General features: G+C 34.7%; 1 protein-coding gene across 3 annotated transcripts in view; it reads right to left on the minus strand.

Annotated features, from left to right (window-relative positions):
* The window catches only part of LOC145683896 (prostaglandin reductase 1-like), a 124,521-nt gene that overhangs the window by 56,352 nt on the left and 47,786 nt on the right, over positions 1 to 20,383 (minus strand). Inside the window, exons 1-3 of one of the 3 annotated variants that reach the window (XM_081755550.1) lie at positions 10,444 to 10,590; positions 5,890 to 6,020; positions 1,066 to 1,111 (exon numbers count right to left, since the gene is read on the minus strand). In XM_081755550.1, coding sequence (XP_081611676.1) covers positions 1,066 to 1,111; positions 5,890 to 5,995 — 152 coding nt within the window. In that variant the 5' untranslated portion in view covers positions 5,996 to 6,020; positions 10,444 to 10,590. Of the gene's footprint in view, positions 1 to 1,065; positions 1,112 to 5,889; positions 6,021 to 10,259; positions 10,350 to 10,443; positions 10,591 to 20,383 lie in introns of those variants that run through there. The other 2 variants (XM_081755549.1, XM_081755551.1) reach the window with 2 other exon arrangements.

Here is a 20,383-nt window from a genome sequence, read left to right on the forward strand (position 1 = left end):
TGCCGCCTTACCACATAGTGCAATTTGTGACTTCAGACGAGGACTCGACACGTATATATTGCTTTATTTTGAATTATAGAATAAAGCTGGGCAACAACAAATATTGTTACAATTTACGGTCTAATTCAAATTTATATTAACCGTTTTCTTAACTATTATTATTTGCGCTCTCTTCCTTTTTATTATTATAACTGTAATAAAACATTCATATTGTGACTTAATTTTAAACCTTCCTCTAAGTTATGTAATGTTATTTCCATTAGTTCTCTTAATAACATCTTATATCCAAGAGTGGATCTGCATATAACCAATACATTTTCAGTCAAAATTTTATACTGTTCTTATACAACATGTTGCGCTAATGCTGCTTCTCTGGCTGATTTATTCGCATATATCTTGTTTTAATCCTCACATCTGGTTTTAATTCTGCGTCTTGTGTGCTCTAGTTAGGATAAATTCACATCAAATTGAATAAAAACCCAGGGTGTCTGATCGTCCTAAATCTTACGGAAAGTAGCATTTGTCTGATTTTTGAAAATGGCGTGTCAGTTCTTGTTATTCCATATGTATTCAATAAAGATCTATTTTATTAGAGGTATTTTGAATGCTAATTTTTGTTTCTCTTCCGAAGTTCTATCTGAATTATGTTTCTTATTACATTTTAAGGATTTCTTATTACCTTATTGATACCTTCTTTTATTAACCACTTTCTACAAAAGCACAATTGAAATTAAGTTGTTTCTTCTTGAAGATGATCTTTGCCATATATTTTCGCCCCGTGTAAAACTGATCGTAAATGTTACCAACTAGTAGGGCTTTCATAATGAACGCAGTCATTATGTTTGGAACGCAAGTTAAATAAATCATGGGTGGAATACCAGAAAAGGAATTTATTTAATATCGATACACTAATTTAATTATGCCTTATTCCTTCTTTTAAATAATGAAATAGAGAAATTAAATGAATTCGAACATGTGTTGAAGGAAACTAAAGAACTTCTGATGATCATCGCAAAAATTAAAACACAAAAATTCACAAACCTATTCTTTCTTGCTATATCTCACCTCATATAAGGATCTACGCTTAGATAAACTGCTTCAGTTAATATTTCTGTAATAAAAGGATAATAAATAAATAATAAAGTACTATGGAAATAAGAAAATAATGAATCATATAAAATGAACAACTAATAAGAAAGAAGGCAAAATAAAATGTAAAAAATATAAAGTAAAAGAAATAAACACCAGTAAACTTAAAAGGTACTCACTTAGCTCTTCTACATTATTATAGATATATATTACAACAAAAAGAGAAAATGAAAATTAAATTAAATCTTTGAGTTTTACGTCCCATGCTTATGCCGGTTAGGCTAAAGGAGATGATGATGATTAGAAATGAATGAAATAGTGGAATGAAGAAAGTGGGAGGAAACGGGAGTACCCCGAGGAAACCCACGAGCACGGTGTTTGTCCACCACAAAGTCCACATGGCGCGAGCTGGGATCGAACAAGGGACCCCAAGCACCGGAAGTGAACGCTCTACCACTGAGCCACCGTATCCCCCTCAACAAAAAGAGTTGGCCCGTGGAACGTAAAACTTAAAGATTTTTTTTTTCAACAAAAAGAGAATTTTTGCTAACACCTATGAGTAATGTCAAGATATAGGTAGGAAGAGTTTTAGTGCGAATAGAATATATGCAAATTAAACATTTACACTTTGACAGTATCAATGAAGTTATTCCAATGTTTTTCAAGTGCCCATGTGCGAATTCTGGTCTTTTCGTTCAAATGGGAAAAGCCTTGTATGCTTGAACGTCTTCCTATAAATGCATTATTATTATTATTATTATTATCAATTTTACTTTTCGATGTTATGTTTTGTACCTTTCAGGTATTTTGCAAGGTCCAATGTTGGGTCATCGTTATATTTTGAATTTGAAAAACATTCTTTGAGTTTAGTGTGTGTGTGTGTGAGTGCGAGCGTGTGTGTGTTCCTTTCTGTGATACCTATGTAAGTGTTTTGGCCTGTACACAAGACTTCATAGATACATGCAGAATCAAGTGGATTGGTGAAGACGCTTTTATGATCTGTTACGAGGTTTTTAATGCTTGGGGCGCTAATGATACGTTGAAATTACTCTTCTTGAAATTTTTTTGTAATTTGTTTGAAACTACTGAAATAAAGGCATGTCTATATATTTTATGATATTGTTTTAATATTGTCCGTTTTGAATGATGATGAGCCATTTTCGCAATATCAAATCTTGTAACCATTTTTCTTCACAATGTTTAATAAAAAGTTGATTTCAGTGGTTCTATCGTCATCATTGGAACAAATAATTAAGGCTCAACGAAAGAAATTCTTCCAAATGTTATAGCTTTATATAAGTTTGTTGAATTTGCATGTATATACTGAATGCGTGCCGCATCTTTTCAGTAAATATGTCCAATTTGTTAGCATTTCAAGTCCAGAAACTTATACTGCTGTTAATTTTAATTCCTTTTGTTACTTAGATGTTATTTTAAAATTTTGTTTTCAATTTGATTCAGAACTACATTTGCCAAGAAATAGGATAAGGAGTTTCCAATAGCTAATCCGTCACTCTGTAATACCATTTGCCAAAAATCGAAAAACGTTGTTTTTCAGAAACTCCAAGGGGAGGTTCAATATTTCATCTACTTCATCATATAGGTATTCTTTTGTTTTGTGAACAGACTCTGAGTACAGTACATGACCGAAGTTAATGAAATCGAGATATACATGTTTTCTACATTCAAGGATACCAAGTTGTTATTATTCGCATTTACGAGGAATGCGATATGTTTTTTTGATAACTTCGTTGTTGTCAACTAGAACTAAGATCACGTAAAAACTATAATTATCGAGTAGAAGATGTAAAAAGTAACTATTAACTTACCAAATATTGTATATATTTTATATAGTTTAAATTAAATAAACATTACAAAAGCAAAATGATCTAAAAATGTACGCAAAAAACAACTGGAAACAGCGTAAAATTCCTTTGACCTTGGACATACCATACTTCTTTATTGCTATAAATCTAAATTTCTATTAATCTTTGTCTTAGTATGACAAACACGATTCAACTATAATTGTGAAACACTAGACCCTAACTCTCCATTCCAATAACGAAAAAAAGCTAAATAAGTCGTATTGGAGATCGGAATATTATATAACAAATTACTCAACAATACACATTGAAAACAAAATTACACGCTATAAGCGCTTTTCTAAAAGCTTCATCAGGTAGGAACGGCAAGAAGTGCAGAGGAAAGAAGAATAGAAAGACAGATATGTTGTAGGTGCAAATGGGAGCCATATAAATGCAGTTACATAAAAGAATTGCCAGAATGAAGTGGAGACAGTTTAGTGGAGGAAGATAAGACTATGGGACGGTAAGAGTATTGATAAAAAAGATTTAAAAAATGAAGAGAGAAGTTTATATATATATATAGGGTTGGCTGGTTTAAACCAAAAAGAAAAAGAACGAAAAATGTTTAAATCGTGTGACCTTAAAATTTAACACACAAATACATTTAAATAACAGGATTTTCCCAATGGCTAAGGCGGGAGTTTCCCGATTTATATATAATTCTGTATAATGATTTTACTTGTGTAACTGTTTATCTTTTTGTCCTTCTGAAATGACTTGACAATTATTTTTAACAAGTAGGCCTATGTAAAGATCAGTACAACATATTTTTATCAAGAGTCCTTCGTGAGTGAGTCGGCAATCGCATTTGTGACCAATTAGTCCCAGTTTCGTGTCCAAATGGACAATTTCTCTTGGATGTAAGCAGAGAAGCGGTTTGGATTCCGCTTTAAGCTTATGTGACCCCTTCCAGCATAACCTTGTTGTTGCATAATAACACCAAGGCGAAACAAACTAATTTCTGTCCATATCTAATATAAATGCATAGAGTAAATTATTTAAACAAAGAAAAACCTGTTTTAAACAAAAAAAAAAAAAAATGGTTTTTTGGTTTTTTCAATAAAAACCATGGTTTTTGCCAACCCTATATATATATATATATATATATATATATATATATATATTTTATATATATCATATATCATAACTATATATAAAAGTACATGAGCTGACATAAATTATTGAGCACATCCTGTAGGGGTACAATGATTAAACTTGACATGATTGTAGCTTTCCGAAACTAACCGTCAGGAAAATTGCCAAAAGTGAATATTTTTAATTTTTAGGGGGTCTAAAGAGGGGATAAAAATTTCCCCATGTTATTTAAATGGACCCTTTTTTGGACCTATAATCTCATGTTTTAGGTACTTAAAATTGAAATTAAAACTTGAAGTTCAGTATGCTTGTACGTTTTCGTTAGCACTACCTAAGTAGATCAATAAAAATAAAAAAATCCAATTTTATGGGGAACTGAAAAATCTTTCCCATGTTATTTATATGGGACACCTTTTACTCCCCCAAATTATTGAGCACTTCCTGTAGGGCTACAATGATTAAATTTGATATGATTGTAGGTTTTCGGGACAAATCCACAGGAAAATTGCCAAAATTGAATATTTTTAATTTTTAGAGGATTTAAAGAGGGGATGAATAATTTCCGCATGTTATTTAAATGGGCCTTTTTTTTTTTTGACATATAATCTCATATTTTAAGTATTTAGAATTGGAATAAAAACTTGAAATTCGGTATGTGTGTACGTTTTCGTTAATGTTACCTAAGTGAATTATCAGAAATAAAAATTTCCAACCGTAGAGTGGTTTTTATGGAGAACTGAAAAATCTTTCCCATGTTATTTATATGGGACGTCTTCTACACTCCAAAATGTTTAGGCACTTCCGGCAGATTAGAATGATGAAATTTCGCATGATTGTAGCCTTCCAGGACTAATTGACAGGAAAATTGCCAAAAGTGAACATTTTAATTTTTTTTAGGGGTCTAAAGGGGGACGAAGAAATTTCCACGCTATTTAAATGGGCGTTTTCTTGGGATACAAAATCTTATGATTTAGACAGTTGAAATAGGAAAATAAACGATAGAATTGTGGGTTCAAGAGATGCGAAGCCGTAGGCCGAGTAAAGACTGTGTGTGGGAGCGAAACCCCCGGATGGGCAAATGTAGAAAATATGAAGAGCAAGTTCACGAAATTCACTGTTGATTCAAAGGGCGATAGATAAGAAATGCGAGGCCGTACACCGAGCAAACCTGGGGGTCTGGGGGCGGAGCCCCCAGCTAGTATATATATAAAATTATATAAATAATAATACTAACGATTACTACAATAAATCAGGAATCGTAAAATACGAAATTTATAACGAACAACAATTTAGGAAGAATATTTTTTTAAAAAGGTAATAACAGTAATGAGGGATAATGTGAAAATAAATACTAGAAAATAAAAGTAAAAATTGGCAGAGATAAAACTAGGTACACTAGAGAGAGATTGAGTGTAATGAGGTACGATATTATAGACAGTTCATACCATAAGGCGATTCGCGGACGGATGTTTCATCTGAAGCACATGAAAGAGTCTTGGTGCACGATTTGAAGATATTCACAAGGAAGGTGCAAACTATGTACTTTCAGAGGCTACACTTACATTACATTCATATCTGCAAATCACTCACAAAGTCATAATCGTCTATACTACCCAACCTCACTACACTCTAATATACGTATTTTTATCTTTGCTAATTTCAATTTTTGTTTTTAACTACTATTTATATATATATTTTTTCGTTCTGTATTCTTTTTTACCATTTACAGCACGCCATTATTCACCAGATGGTGTTGGCATTGTGATGTCCATCCAGTGTCTGAGGACGTAGGGGAGATACTTTAACATTTTAAATATCTAAGGTTGTGACGAAATCTTACCTCCTTCTTTCAATGGTGGTAGTTCCTCTTCTACTAGCTGTAAATCACTTTCCTTTGGCTCACCATCGAAATGTTTTACAAGAACGAACTTTTTGGCTTTAACCATGATGATATTCGAAGAACTAATAGATCTGAAATAAAAAAGTAATAATAATAGTAATTCACTCAGCTCATAACTCGGCATTCTAAATTAACATTATTCGGTTAAAGTAAGTATTTAAGAAGAAACTGTCACTGTCTTGTTAACTTCATAACTACATGAAGGTTGTTGTGGATCATCGTAGGTAATCCTATTCTTATTAACATCTTTTGCAGCTTAATCGGCTATATGCGTTTGGTATATGTTCATTTTGAGAGAGCATAAATATAAGCATGATTGCCACTTTGTTTATCTGAGGAAATAGAAAGAAATTTGACAGTTTCATTACGTTCTTTTCGCTTTTTCTTCAAGTACAGCTTCAAAATTACTGTTCTGTTACAGTAGAAGACAGTAAATCAGATTCATAAAATTTTCAAAATTGAAAGGAAATATTCCGGCCTTAGAAAACTCTTTAGTGTGAAAGCAAGCGGAAATGCTTTTCCGACCAATTGTACTACTTCATAAATTACAATTGTTTTCCCTGGATGCAACATCAGCCATGCATTTGCCCATTTATTGCATCACTTTTGAAAGAAATGAATTAGTCGCTGAAAACAATAGTTATCATTGAATACAGCATTGTCCCTAGGTACAACAATTTCTGTCCCTCGGTACAAGAGAAAAAAATGGCCTTTTCGTTAAAATTTGCTCCGGTATTTTTCAAAATTTTGCAATGACTTTTAATATATACAATATTTAGCTGACAAGGGAACAGAACTTCAAGATGATTGAAGTAATCAAAACGACATTTACACAACAGTATAGTAAGCAAATATTGTACCCACAGACATGCTTAATAACATCATATGTAATGCAGTGTTGCCAACTGAGCACAAAATGAAGTTTTGTTAAATAGCACGGAACACAAATTATAACATGTAGAAAATCTAATTATGAGTAGAAACATACCTGTGAAGTCTTCATACAATGTTGCCAATGTTTGCGGACCACTTGGTCATCTAAGAGCATGGATCATTTCAGCTTATGTGCTGTGTTTTGGTACAATTCTGACATTTTCCTTTAGTAAAAATGCTTCGACACATGCTTCGTCCGTTATTTTTGTACGTCAGTGATTATATTCCTGTTTGCGGTCTCATATTTTGGTTTCAACTAATTCGAATCGTGTACTGTATGTACTCTTCTAAATCTGAGATTTATATAGGAATTCATATAGGCAATCTTCAAACATTGGCAACACTGTACATACGACTGCACAGGTATGTTTCTACTCATAATTAGATTTTCTACATGTTATAATTTGTGTTCCGTGCTATTTAACAAAACTCATTTTGTGCTTAGTTGGCAACACTGCATTACATATGATGTTGTTAAGCATGTTTGTGGGTACAATATTTGCTTACTATACTGTTGTGTAAATGTCGTTTTGATTACTTTAATCATCTTGAAGTTCTGTCTGTGTCAGTGTATATTTTGCATTGCTATCTTCACATGATTCTAGATCCTTCTTTCCTTATGTATCTCCTGTGTTTTTGGGTGTCGGCTCGTAAAAATTTGGATTTCTCACTTTTCTTCACTCCTCTATCGATTGTGCATTGTTTGATTGGGCAATGCTACTATCAATATAAGATGTTCCCTTGTGAGTTATTTCAAACTTCACTTATACACCCTCCATTCCAAAAGAAACCGAATGTTTTAAAAAAACAAAAAAGCAATGTACATTTTGGAACAAATCATTTTTATTAATCAATGTATTCCCCTTCTGCATCTATACACATATTTGCACGCTCCAACAAGTTGTCAAACGACTTCTCCATGTCCTTTATTGGAATGGTCTTTAGGACGGCGGTCGTCGCCTTCTCAATGGCATCAATCGATGCGTGCCACTTTCCTTTCATCGCCAAATGCAGTTTCGGGAACAGATAGAAATCGCACGGAGCGAGATCTGGTGAATAGGGCGGATGATGCAACCGAATAACGTGATTTTTGACCAAAAATTCAGTTACAAGTCGCGAACGATGTGATGGTGCATTATCGTCCAAAAGAGTCCAACTGCCGATTTCGCGATATTCGGGCCGAATACGATGAATTCTTGCCAGCAAACGCTTCATGACGCCCAAGTAAAACTCTCCAGTGACTGTCTGGCCGGGCTGAACAAATTCTTTGTGGATAATTCCTTTTGAATCGTAAAAACAAATCAGCATCACCTTAACTTTTAACTTCACCAAGCGACTTTTTTTGGGTGTTCCTTTATCCGGCGCTCTCCATTCAGCACTTTGCCGCTTTGTTTCGGGCTCATATTCAAAACACCACGTCCCGTCACCAGTTACAATCGATTTCAAGAAGTTTCGATCCTGCCGAGTGCTTTTAACGATGTCTTTGCAATGCGCAATTCGATCAACTTTTTGGTCTTCGGTGAGTTTGTGTGGTACAAACCGCGAATTAACCTTCTTAAGGCCCAAAACTTCGCTCAAAATGCGGTTGTTTGAGGAATGCCTAATTCCATTTCAATAACTTTCACCGACGATTTTTTGTTATGTTTGATGAATTCACGCACTTTTTTGATGTTTTCTTCCAATAATCCGGTTCTGGGACGGCCTGATCTTTCGTCATCATCCAGCGTCTCTCTACCCGATTTGAATCGCCTGAACCACTCGTAAACTTGCGTACGGGATAGACACTCATTACCATATGCATTTTGTAGCATTTGGTGCGTTTCACTAAAAGTTTTACCCAGTTTAACACAAAACTCAATTGCAGCTCGTTGTTTGAAACTCATTTTCCGACCGATGTACACAACACACTGAAAGTTGAAACGCAATAACTTTGTTGCCGTGCATCCAAATGTCATGACATTTATACCAGTTGTCAATGAGAGACTACGCCATCTACCGGTAAAATATTACAACAGATGGCACTAGTGGTACTATTTGTTTTCAAAAGTTCGGTTTCTTTTGGAATGGAGGGTGTATGCTGAAGTCACTTTTTCCTCTATAGTTCAGTTAGGAGCTTTTTTCCTACACCCACCGAAAAATATTATTAATTTTGAGATGAATTATGCCTGCCAACGAACAGGTAATAAGTCTTGTTTGGTCTTAATATATTGAGATACACTCGCCCATGCCTTCTTCATCTAACTCTGGAAATTCCATGGATATATTTCAATTTATAAAGAACTAATTTAAATTTTTAAAGCAGGTCATTGACTAATTATGAACTCAAACGTTTTCTTTTCCAGAAACTGATTTTAGTGGATGAAATTTTGAGAATGGGGAAACGTAATAATTCTATGAATTATGCATTTGTATTCAGCAAACACCATCTCGCTGTCACTCGAGACCCCCTGCTACGCTCCTGCTCTGAATCGATTACATAGCATTCGTGCTTTTGTATAGAATACAGAGCACCAGTTGGTTCATGTTTTATGAATTACAGTTTTGGGATAATTTTGGAACTGGCGGGCCAAAATCAGGTAAAATCACCACGTAAAAGTTATTGCGGATATTTCATATATTTTTCCACTATCCTCGTTTATGAGTGTCCCCCGTCACTGACGCGCCTGCTCCCTACGGATACACCCCTCGCTCCTCTCGGGTTCCCCTGCTACGCTCCTGCCCTGACTCGGTTAGGTAGCATTCGTGCTTTTTAGTTGCCACCTAGCACAAGTTCGTTCGAGGTTTATGTACTAACTCCCCAATAAATATCCTAATCTGACCTAACCTACCTAAACCATAAAGAAAATACAGAAAATTTAGCAAGAAAGTACAAAATTTAAGCAAAATATTGGCCCCCTCCCCCACTTCGAAATATATGCTGTAGTTTTCATGTCATTTGTGTACACTGTATTGATACTGAGACCTGCTGAAATCATTCTGAAAGTAGTAGTGAAGCTCCTCATTTAGTGCATGCTCTGTTAAAAGAAATACAAAGCTCTACCCTAACCTGGAAATGTAAGAAATATGTGAAAATTTGATAGAACCGTCTGCACGAGTAATGCCGAAATTACTTATATTCACACTCTTCTTTACATCGTATTTTACCAATAAATTTTGGGTCCAAAAGCACGTAAAAAACAGAAAATTTACAGGAGAAATGAGTGATGCAAGTACTTAGACGTAACCAAATCTAACCTAACATAAACTAAGCTAAACTAACCTGAACTAACCTAATATTGCTAGAAATAAGAGAAATTCTAGTATTTTTTTTGGAAAATTATACGGGACCCCTACACTAATATAACATAAACTACACTAGCCTAACCTACCCTCCCTACCTTAAATTAACCGAATGTGAACAGAAATTATCAAAATTGTAACATTTTTTAGAGAAAAGAGCTGGACCCCTTCTTCTAAACATAGGCCAAATTTTGTTTTCGGTACAATCGTCTAGTGAACCCTAAATTACATTATGTCATATAATGAAAATAATTTTAAAAAATAATACTTTTTTCTACTTACTTTCCAATTTTATTTGTTTTTTTCAATCATAAATTAAATATGATTCTTTATTTATCTCCCACAGTGTTGCCAGGTTCTCACTTGTAAAAAACCCTCTAACTAATGTCAAATATCGCTCATATTGGAAAAATATCCCTAAATTTAGTATGAAAAGATAGAAGCTACGCACGGGGCACGGGGAGCGGGGACACCGAATCCGGACCTTCCACACAAAATGTGCGTAACTCTTTTTGAGGAATATACTTGTGTTTTGTTGCACCAGGGATACATTGAAATCGAAGTTCCCATATTTTAAAATAACATGATAGAACAATTCTCCCCATAATTTTCATCAAAATTATTCCGTTTTGATGCAATGTGTCGTTAATTTCTTTGAGGCATCCAACTTACTATCCATTTCATAAAGATAGGCCCCTGACTTCGTGGTGCTGCCGTGACGTTCAGTCAAAACTTATATTGCATTGTCGTACCTAGTTGGAATTCCTGAAATGTTGTCTTTTCAATACTTAAGACATAAAAATTTTCTTTGTACTATGTAGTGAGAAAAAAATAAAAATTAATGAAAAAGTGCGTATTTTTTCGTACTTTTTTGGTAGATCAATGTTTATAGTACTATATCTCAGAAAAGAGATCACGTGAAATAATTTCCTGTGTACAATATGTAGATGCATCCATTAACTGTAAGTTGTGAGAATTTCAATTTTCATCACTTGATACTTTTTGTGTAATTAAAACAAATGTACGACGCTCTGATCTCCTTTACCATGGTAGTTAGAGAAACGTACAAAACACTGCTCGAAAATTTGGAAGTCTAGTGTTCCAAATATTTGGAACTATTAACAAAAAAGGGTTTAGTTGTAGAGTATTTATTTTTTTAAAAAATTCTTTTACTTCAACATGTTCTCTGCGTTAAGCGGTGAGCCATGTTGCAGCCCAATCTTTAAATTCCCCGCGCTTATATGAAGAAACAGCATACAGTAAGTGGAATGCGGCAACGCTGTCGTGCAGTGTTGTCGCGTTCAGGAAGCTTGTAGCGCGAAGCTTACTTCATAAGAATGTAATAGGAAAAAGTATTTATTATAACCTTTCACAACATCATAAAAATAATAATAATGCATTACACATCTCAATTTAATCGAAATAAAACGAAGTAAAACATCCAAAAACTCATCTCTTAATCTATTTACTTCATTCACTTTCGTAATGGGTTTGTTGACTCATCGCTGCTCCTGTTATCTTCCTGTACACTTATTAACAATGGCTCCATTTTTACCTCAAGATCTATCCGTATACACACTTTCCAGCTTACGAACATGTTAAAGGTTAAAAAGAAATGTATCCTTGGCAATCACGTGTTCACCCAAGTTCTGCGATCAATTCCCCTGCCGAAAGTATACAATAACACAGAATGGGTCGTTTGTTTTCTTTCAACGAAAGAAAACTATGCAATGTGTAGGTGACGAGGGCTGTATTTGCGTCTAATCACGTTGCACTGATTACGCCTTCAACACTTCCCTTCGGTTCGTAGGCGTCAAAAACTTAGACATGCACTCACACCATATGGGTTCATTGCAATGAGACGGACGAATGGGCATTTATATTTTCCTTAGTATATGTCGTGGTTTTTGATTAAAATATATATATATATATATATGGATATTCCTTTACGAGCGGCGGTATTACAAAAAGAAAAGGCAAAATTTTTAGCGATAATGAAATTGCAGAACTGATGAATGACTCCGACTCAGACGGTTATGAGTTAGTAATGAATAGTAATGACATTGATTATTCTGTGCTCAGTGGCGTATTCGGGAGTGAACAAGATAGTAACTCTGTTTCAAGTGAACCTGCGGCTGCGCCGGGAAAGAGAGAAAAAAACGTGTCGTTCCTATTCAAAGACAGATTCTGATGTAGCTTGGAGCGATAAAATTCAAGTAAATGCAAAACCCCTGTTTAGTGGTATCCCGGGAATTGATCAAAATGCTGGGTTATCTACAGAGTATTCCGCATATAAAGTGTTTCAGCTGTTTTTACCGATGAAGTTTTATAGTAAAAAAAAAAGAGTTGAATTGATTTTGAGTTGAACGTCCTGTTCAGCAGTGAGGCTATATGAGACGTCGACCTACTGATTAACGTGAAATCCAAACTACATGAGCTCTCCCAGGAATAGTAGTAAAAGTTATGAATCAATACGCAAAACAGCAGATTGAGAAAAAGAAAAAATACTAAAACAAAAATCGTTGTTTTCTAAATGAAAGCGTGTTACTTTAATTAAAAACCAGGAACTTTTTACACTAATTATTCACATAAGCCTTGCACGGAAGCCAGCTTTACGCGATTTTTACAAATCAACTACGCAAGAGCTATTAATATGTCTGTCAAGTGGTGGAACAGATCTTCTGTGAAGTGTAAACGCAATATTACATATCAACTAAGGTTGTATCATATAATAAAGTTTATGCTTGTATTTGTTTCTGTGCAAGTGTATTTTGTACTGCGTGCAGTAAGTGAAAAACTGACAAAAAGCAACAAATTTTCGAAGACCATCACATGCAAATCCAAACAAAATAAGAGTTCGCTTTTCTAATTTTGAACATTTGGCACATATTCTGTATATCCTGTTAATTTCTAAGAAATTGGTTTAAAATCTGTGGAGACATAAAATTTTAAAAATATATCTAAAAAGTGCCGGACAGTGTGCGTGACAAGTTTAAGTACCCGTCCGTCTGAGAGTGTATACGCGCCAGGAAAATGTGGCAACGTAGCACTCCGTATAAACTACGATAGCGAAGGGCGCAAAGCTGAGAAAATCATAATGTCATATTTGTGATTGTTTATCTTTTAAAACAAGTCAAAACAGTTTGGTTGAAAAAGCTACTTTAAGATCTTTCTAAAAGTTTTTTAAGATTGTTAATACACCGCAGCAATTCAGAGATAATGATGTCTCACTTTTTACTGAATAACAAGAAAACTACTACGTGTTCAGTAATGAAATTTTCAGAACTTACAGGTAACATATGCATCTACATATGGTGCACAGGAAATTATTTTATGTTATCTCCTTTCCGAGATATAGTCCTATAAACATTGATTTACCAAAAAAGTACGAAAAAATACGCACTTTTTCATTAATTTCTATTTTTTTCTCACTACACAGTACAAAGAAAATTTGTATGTCTTAAGTATTGAAAAGACAACATTCCAACAATTCCAACGAGGTACGACAATGTAATATAAGTTAGGACTGGACGTCACGGCAGCACCGCCAAGTCAGGGGCCTATCTTTATGAAATGGATAGTAGTGCTCTGATTTTGAATATGGTGTATATTTTTCCTGTGACTTTCTAATTATCTTCACTGGTTTTTCAGATGATAAATAATGAAGAAGTGAATTTAGCTTCCATCAAATTAAAACCCGCTAAAATTTCTTTGAACTCTGTGAATGCTATGAAACATAAAATTTACTTCTATAGTTTTGTGATACTCTTGTTTCGAATTGGGGCCGGGATGAGTCAATGATAGAGCATTCATTTATATTTCTCAACATCACCGTCTCCCTTAGCCTCGATGTGAGTAGTAGGGGTCCCTCTACATTGAGCCGAGTCAGCAAAAATTTTTGTGACGTCATAGGTCAAAGGTCAATGACCTTGGCCCGGGTTACTTAGGACCACCCCTCTAGATTTTGGCACGGGTACCTTGGCCCACCCCCTAAATTTTGGCAGGGGTACATAGGACCACCCCCTTAAATTTTGGAAGTTGCCAAATTTAAAAATTGGGTGTGGTAGCCTAGGACCATAGTACGTACCTCTACTAGTATTGGGGGTCCACTTCGTTTCCTTTCATGAGTAAAAAATTGGCAAAAAGTCAAATTTCGGAGGTTTTTGACCTAATTTATCCCCTTTGATGAGGTCTTATTACCCAATATGGTTACATGGGCGTATACAAGGGTCCATTCCCTTTCATAAGACATGGGTATATTGATGCACCCCTTTAAATTTTTGGGAGGATTACCTTGGCCCACCTCTTCAATTTTGGAAATTGCTCAATTTAAACATTTGGTATCATAGTACTGGACCCTAATATGTATTATGATAAATTTGGGTGGTCCACCTCGTTCCATTTTAGGGGTACAAAATTGCCAAAATATAAACGTAAGCAATACGTTGTACCACGTGTTTGGTTTTGACCTAATGTATCCCCTTGGATGAGGTCCTATTACCTTATATGGTTATAGATCACGTATAGGGGACCATTCCCTATCATAAGACATAGGTACATTTGTGCATCCATTTACATTTCTGGGAGGGGTACCTTGGCCCAACCCTTCAATTTTGGAAATTGCCCAATTTAAACATTTGGTATCATAGTACTGGACCCTAATATGTATTATCAGTGGCGTATTTACGATTTTGTTTCGGGAGGGGCTTTGCTAACTTTCGGGGGGAGGGCTTTGCCTGGAAATGTGAAAATGCTGCAAGATATTTCATTTACTTTACTATACTAAGTAAGATTTCGGGAGGGCTTAAGCCCGGAAGCCAGCCCCCTAAAAATTTGGGTGGTCCACCTCGTTCCCTTTTAGGGGTACCAAATTGCCAAAATATAAAAGTAAGCAATACGTTTTACCATGTGTTTGGCTTTAGGCCCAATTCATCCCCTTTGATGAGGCCCTATTACCTTATATGGTTATATGGTCATGTATATTGGTCCATTCCCTATTATAAGACATGGGTATATTGATGCACCCCTTTAAATTTTTGGGAGGGGTACCTTGGCCCGCCTCTTCAATTTTGGAAATTCTCCAATTTAAGCATTCGGTACTATAGTACAGGACCTCAATATGTATCATGATAAATTTGGATGGTCCACCTCGTTCCATTTCATGGGTAAAAGATTGTCGAAAATTAGTACGACCACGTGTTTGGTTTTGACCTAAGCTATCACCTTTGATGAGATCCTATTATCTTATATGATTATATGGGTATGTATAGGGGTCAATTATTTTACATAAGACATAAGTATATAAGTGCACCCTTTTAAAATTTGAGAGGGGTACCTTGGCCCATCCTTAAATTTTGGAAATTGTTTTATATAAGCATTTGTTATGATAGTATAGGACATCAATTTTTATCACTATAAATTTGGGTGATCCATTACGTTCCCTTTCATGGGTAAAGAGCTACCAAAAATCAAATTTCGGAGGTTATTGACCCCCCTTTGATGAGGTCTTATTACCTTATATGATTATATGGGCATGTATTGGGATCTATTCTATTTTTTAAGATATAGATACATTGGTGCATCCGTTGAAAAATTTGAAGTAGAACATTGGTCCCCCCACGTTAAATTTTTGAAATTGCCAAATGTAAACATTTAATATAGTACTATAGGACCCTAATATGTATTAGTATAAATTTGGGTGGTCCATTTTTGTTCCCTTTTATGGATAAAAATGTTAAAAATTCAAATTTCGGAGGTTATTGACCCCTTTGATTTGGTTTTATTACCTTATATGAACATATGAATGTGTTCAGTGGTTTATTTTCTTTTGTAAGGCATGAGAACATCGATACTTTCATCTTAAAATTTGGTAGAGGTACATTGGCTCACCCTTAAAGATAGGAAATTGCCCAATTTGGTATAATATTATAGGTTCTTAATATATACATTATAAATCTCGTTACCTTTCATGGGTAGAAATTACCAGAAATTAGTATGACCACGTGTTCGATTATTGGCTCAATTTATTCCCATTGATAAGGATGAATGAATACAGAGGTTTATTACCTTTATATTTTTATAATCCCTTTTAAATATTGTTGGGATACATAGAACCATTTCTTAAATTTAGGAATTATCAAATAACAAGTAGGTGTCCCTCTTGTGGACAAATATTCAAATTTTAAAGGTTATTGACTTATTTTATCTTTCTTGATACGGCTTTATTATTAAATGAGTACAGAATTTATTACTTTTTTCATAAGACACAGGTGTATTTGTGTACCAATCTTAAATTTTGGGAGGGGTACATTTCTTATTGTTAAATCAATAATTGGTAATTGTTCTTAAAATTGGATGGTATCTTATTCTTTGGGTAAATCATTGTCAAATATTAGTATGATCACGTGGTCAGTTATTGACCTATGATGGGATTAGTGGGTCCAGGACATTGGTATTTTGAAACTTTGTAGGATAATTTGAGAATTGTCAAAATGAAATTACGTAATTAGTTTTGATTATTCCCGCCTAGGGATAAAATATAAACGTAAGCAATACGATGTACAACGTGATTGACCTTGATGAGGTAGTGTACAGGGAACCATTTCCTTTGTTGTGGCACTTCTTAAGTTTGAGTACACACTTCTAGAAAACAGTTGGATCTGCTAAGGTAAACAATTGAAGGACATTATTGACCTTATTGAACATATAATGATATGGTTAATTTTAAGCCAGGTATATCGAGAGAGGTACGTAGGACTATTCTTTAAATTTGGGAATTGTGATAAACAAAATTTTAACACAAGGCGCGAAATTTGAAACAATACTTTGAACTTTAGTCACAGCTCATAGTCTAAGATCATTGGTGGTGGTTGATTTGCCCTTGAGCTTTAGAAATTTGATAGCTAACCTTATTGAATCTTATGACTCATAGTCTAAAGGCAATACATGCTACAACACTGAAATTTAGTCACAAGGCGATGTAATCTGACACTGGCAAAGTTATTGTTGATGCAATTTGATTGGATGATCACTATCTTTCGTACAATCTGATTGGTTGATCAGTATCTTTCACGCAGTCTGATTGGTTGATGATTTTCAAATCTTTGCTGCATTCAGTTTTAAGTTTTGTTTAACATTTATCGATTGCTGTTTAAAGATCTTGGTTTGAACTCTTTCGTTCAACATTTTGCACTCACTGATAAATATGATCAAAAAGCGTTTATTTGTTAATCGAATAGTTAAAAACCGGACAAAGTTTAACAGTTAACCGTGAAACGTAATATTTGTTTAAAAATTTTGTTTGAAAATTTTTTTGAAATTTTTATGCCCACCCCAAATTTATCATGATACATATTGAGGTCCAGTACTATGATACCAAATGTTTAAATTGGGCAATTTCCAAAATTGAAGGGGTGGGCCAAGATACCCCTCCCAAAAATTTAAAGGGGTGCATCAATATACCCATGTCTTATGAAAGGGAATGGACCCCTGTATACGCCCATAACCATATAAGGTAATAAGACCTCATCAAGGGATAAATTAGGTCAAAAACCTCCGAAATTAGAATTTTTGGCAATTTTTTACCCATGAAAGGGAACGAGGTGGACCTCCAATACTTATAGAGGTGCATACTATGGTCCTAAGCTACCATACCCAATTTTTAAATTTTGCAATTTCCAAAGTTTGAAGGGGGTAGTCCTAGGTACCCCTGCCAAAATTTAGAGGGTGGGCCAAGGTACCCCTGCCAAAATCTAGAGGGGTGGTCCTAAGTAACCCGGGCCAAGATCATTGACCTTTGATCTATGACGTCACAAATATGTTTGCTGACTCTGCTCAATATAGAGGGCCCCTACTACTGTGTGTAATCGTGGAACGTTAAACTATTAATTTCATTTCATTTGTTTTGGAGTGAATTTAAGCAAAGGAAATTCTCTAATCTTGCGAAAGCATGTTATATATAATTTTAGTTTTTTTAAAAATAGCCAATTTTCATGAGACATTGTATGCTGTCTTTCAGATCTCCTAATGATGTATATTATTATTGGTTGACATCACTCCCCAGTTTTAAGATAGAGCTTTACGGTCTCGTTATTTTTTTTTAACAATATTAAATCATGGGGTGTGTTCACTGCGTAAACTATCTCTCCTGATGGCTGAGTTTAAAATTGGTGATGGGTATGGTAATAAAAGTGTTCTACTGAAAGAAAATAGCTTCCTTAAATATTTTATGATTGTATTTATTGCCTTCAGTGTATCAAACATATGAGTTCATTGCTCCTTGTTACGGAACATTGAGAAAATACACATTGTCTAGGTATTTTCACAATGACAGCATCAACTAGGTTCAGAGGAGGTTTAAGAATATAAGTTAGTATCACGTATGTAAATAATAGTAATAATATGCTGCTTCCGCCAACTATTCGAACATATGCATTTCATATGTTTTTTCAGTAGTAAGCAAAAGTAGTCCTGTGACACTGTTGCATATGTGCATAAGAAAGTTACACGCAATACTAACAAGGAAATGGTCCCAATCTCACACGTCCGAATTGCACAAAATTTCGTATAGATACTAATTTCATGTCGGTGAATAACGTGGGAACAGTCATTCGATTCGCTTTTCGAACCGTGATGCAAAAATAACGTAGAAGCATTCTGTAATTCACCGGTATACAACGATCAAAACCCACACGTGGATACCAAAATGAATATGCGGAATCTCATGGCGATAATGAGGAACGCTGTGGCGTCGCAGGAAAATCTCCTGTTGAGGAAAGGGGGTTCCACATGAAAATGAAAGGAGAAACACTGTTCGATGTTGAGATACTGCAAAGAAGTGTGAGCCTTTGAGGACAAATGTCCCTGAAATCGCACCGTTTACCAATTGCAGTACAGTAAAAGCTCTTTATTGGCGGGGTATATGTTCCATAAATATGCCGCGAATACAGAAACCGTGAATACGGAATGGTAATTTATATGGGATACGTTCCTAGGTGACAAAATAAAAAAGCAAATACATACATACATACATACATATATATATATATATATATATATATATATATATATATATATATATATATATATATATATATATATATATATATATATATATATATATATAAGCAATTTACTGTAATTGAAGTTTTTGACCATATTGATTGATTATTATCTTCTGGCTTAGGCAATGGTTTGAAGAATTTTGTAATTTTTTCTTGCTTGGCAGTTTTTAAAAGCTCCTTCAATTCAGACTGATATTCAGAGTGGCATTAGCAATTTGCCTCTTAAAAATAAGACTTCTTCCACAGACGGATCAATTTTCATAAAGAAATCACAAAGCTCATTTGAAATTCTTAAACCTTCACTAAGATTTTTCATATTAAATGTCACGTTTCCAGTGCCTGTTGAAGCCTCTTCTTCAATGGGCTGTGAATTTAACATTTCCTCCAAATCGGTTTCAGTCAAATCTTCATCTTGCGATTCAAGCAATTCCTGAATGTCACTTGAGTCTATCTGTTCGAACCCATCTCGTCCTATTCCATTCGCAATTTCGGCTATGTTTGCAGTCAATGTTTGAATTTGCACACATTCTTCATTTTCCGCAGTCACAGCAGGCCAAAGTTTTTTCCAGCATGACTTCAATGTGTGTGGCTTCAGTTCTTCCAATGATTCTTTTATGTTTGCGATGCATTTTGCTATGTCAAATTTCTTCCAGCATTCCATAACATTCATATCAGGATTACATTCCATATTATCCAATACGATTTTGAAGGTTCGTCCAATGTAATAGAGCTTAAAGGCCTGGTTTATTCCTTGGTCCATAGGTTGAAGGAAAGCCGTCGTGTTGGGAGGTAAAAAAGTCACTTTTATATTTGGATGCATAGTTTCAAGTTCGCGAGGATGACCTGGTGCATTGTCCAAAACTAGAACTGCTTTAAAGTCTAAATTCTGTTTTTTAAAACAAGTTTCAACTTCAGAAACAAAACAATTCTGGAACCAGACACAAAAAATAGCGCTTGTAACCCACGCTTTCTTATTAGCACGCCAAAAACACTGGCAGGTCGTCCTTGTTTTGATTTTTTAAAGCCCGAGGATTTAATGATCTGTAAAGCATCAGTGGTTTAATGACACAATCTCCAGATGCATTAGAACATAGCAGCAGTGTAACTCTATCCTTTGCTGCCTTAAATCCAGGAGCATACTTTTCGCTTTTAGAAATGAA

The sequence above is a fragment of the Thermobia domestica genome, chromosome 4 (genome assembly GCF_964235325.1).
Source record: "Thermobia domestica chromosome 4, izTheDome1.hap1.1, whole genome shotgun sequence".
NCBI lineage: Eukaryota > Metazoa > Arthropoda > Insecta > Zygentoma > Lepismatidae > Thermobia > Thermobia domestica.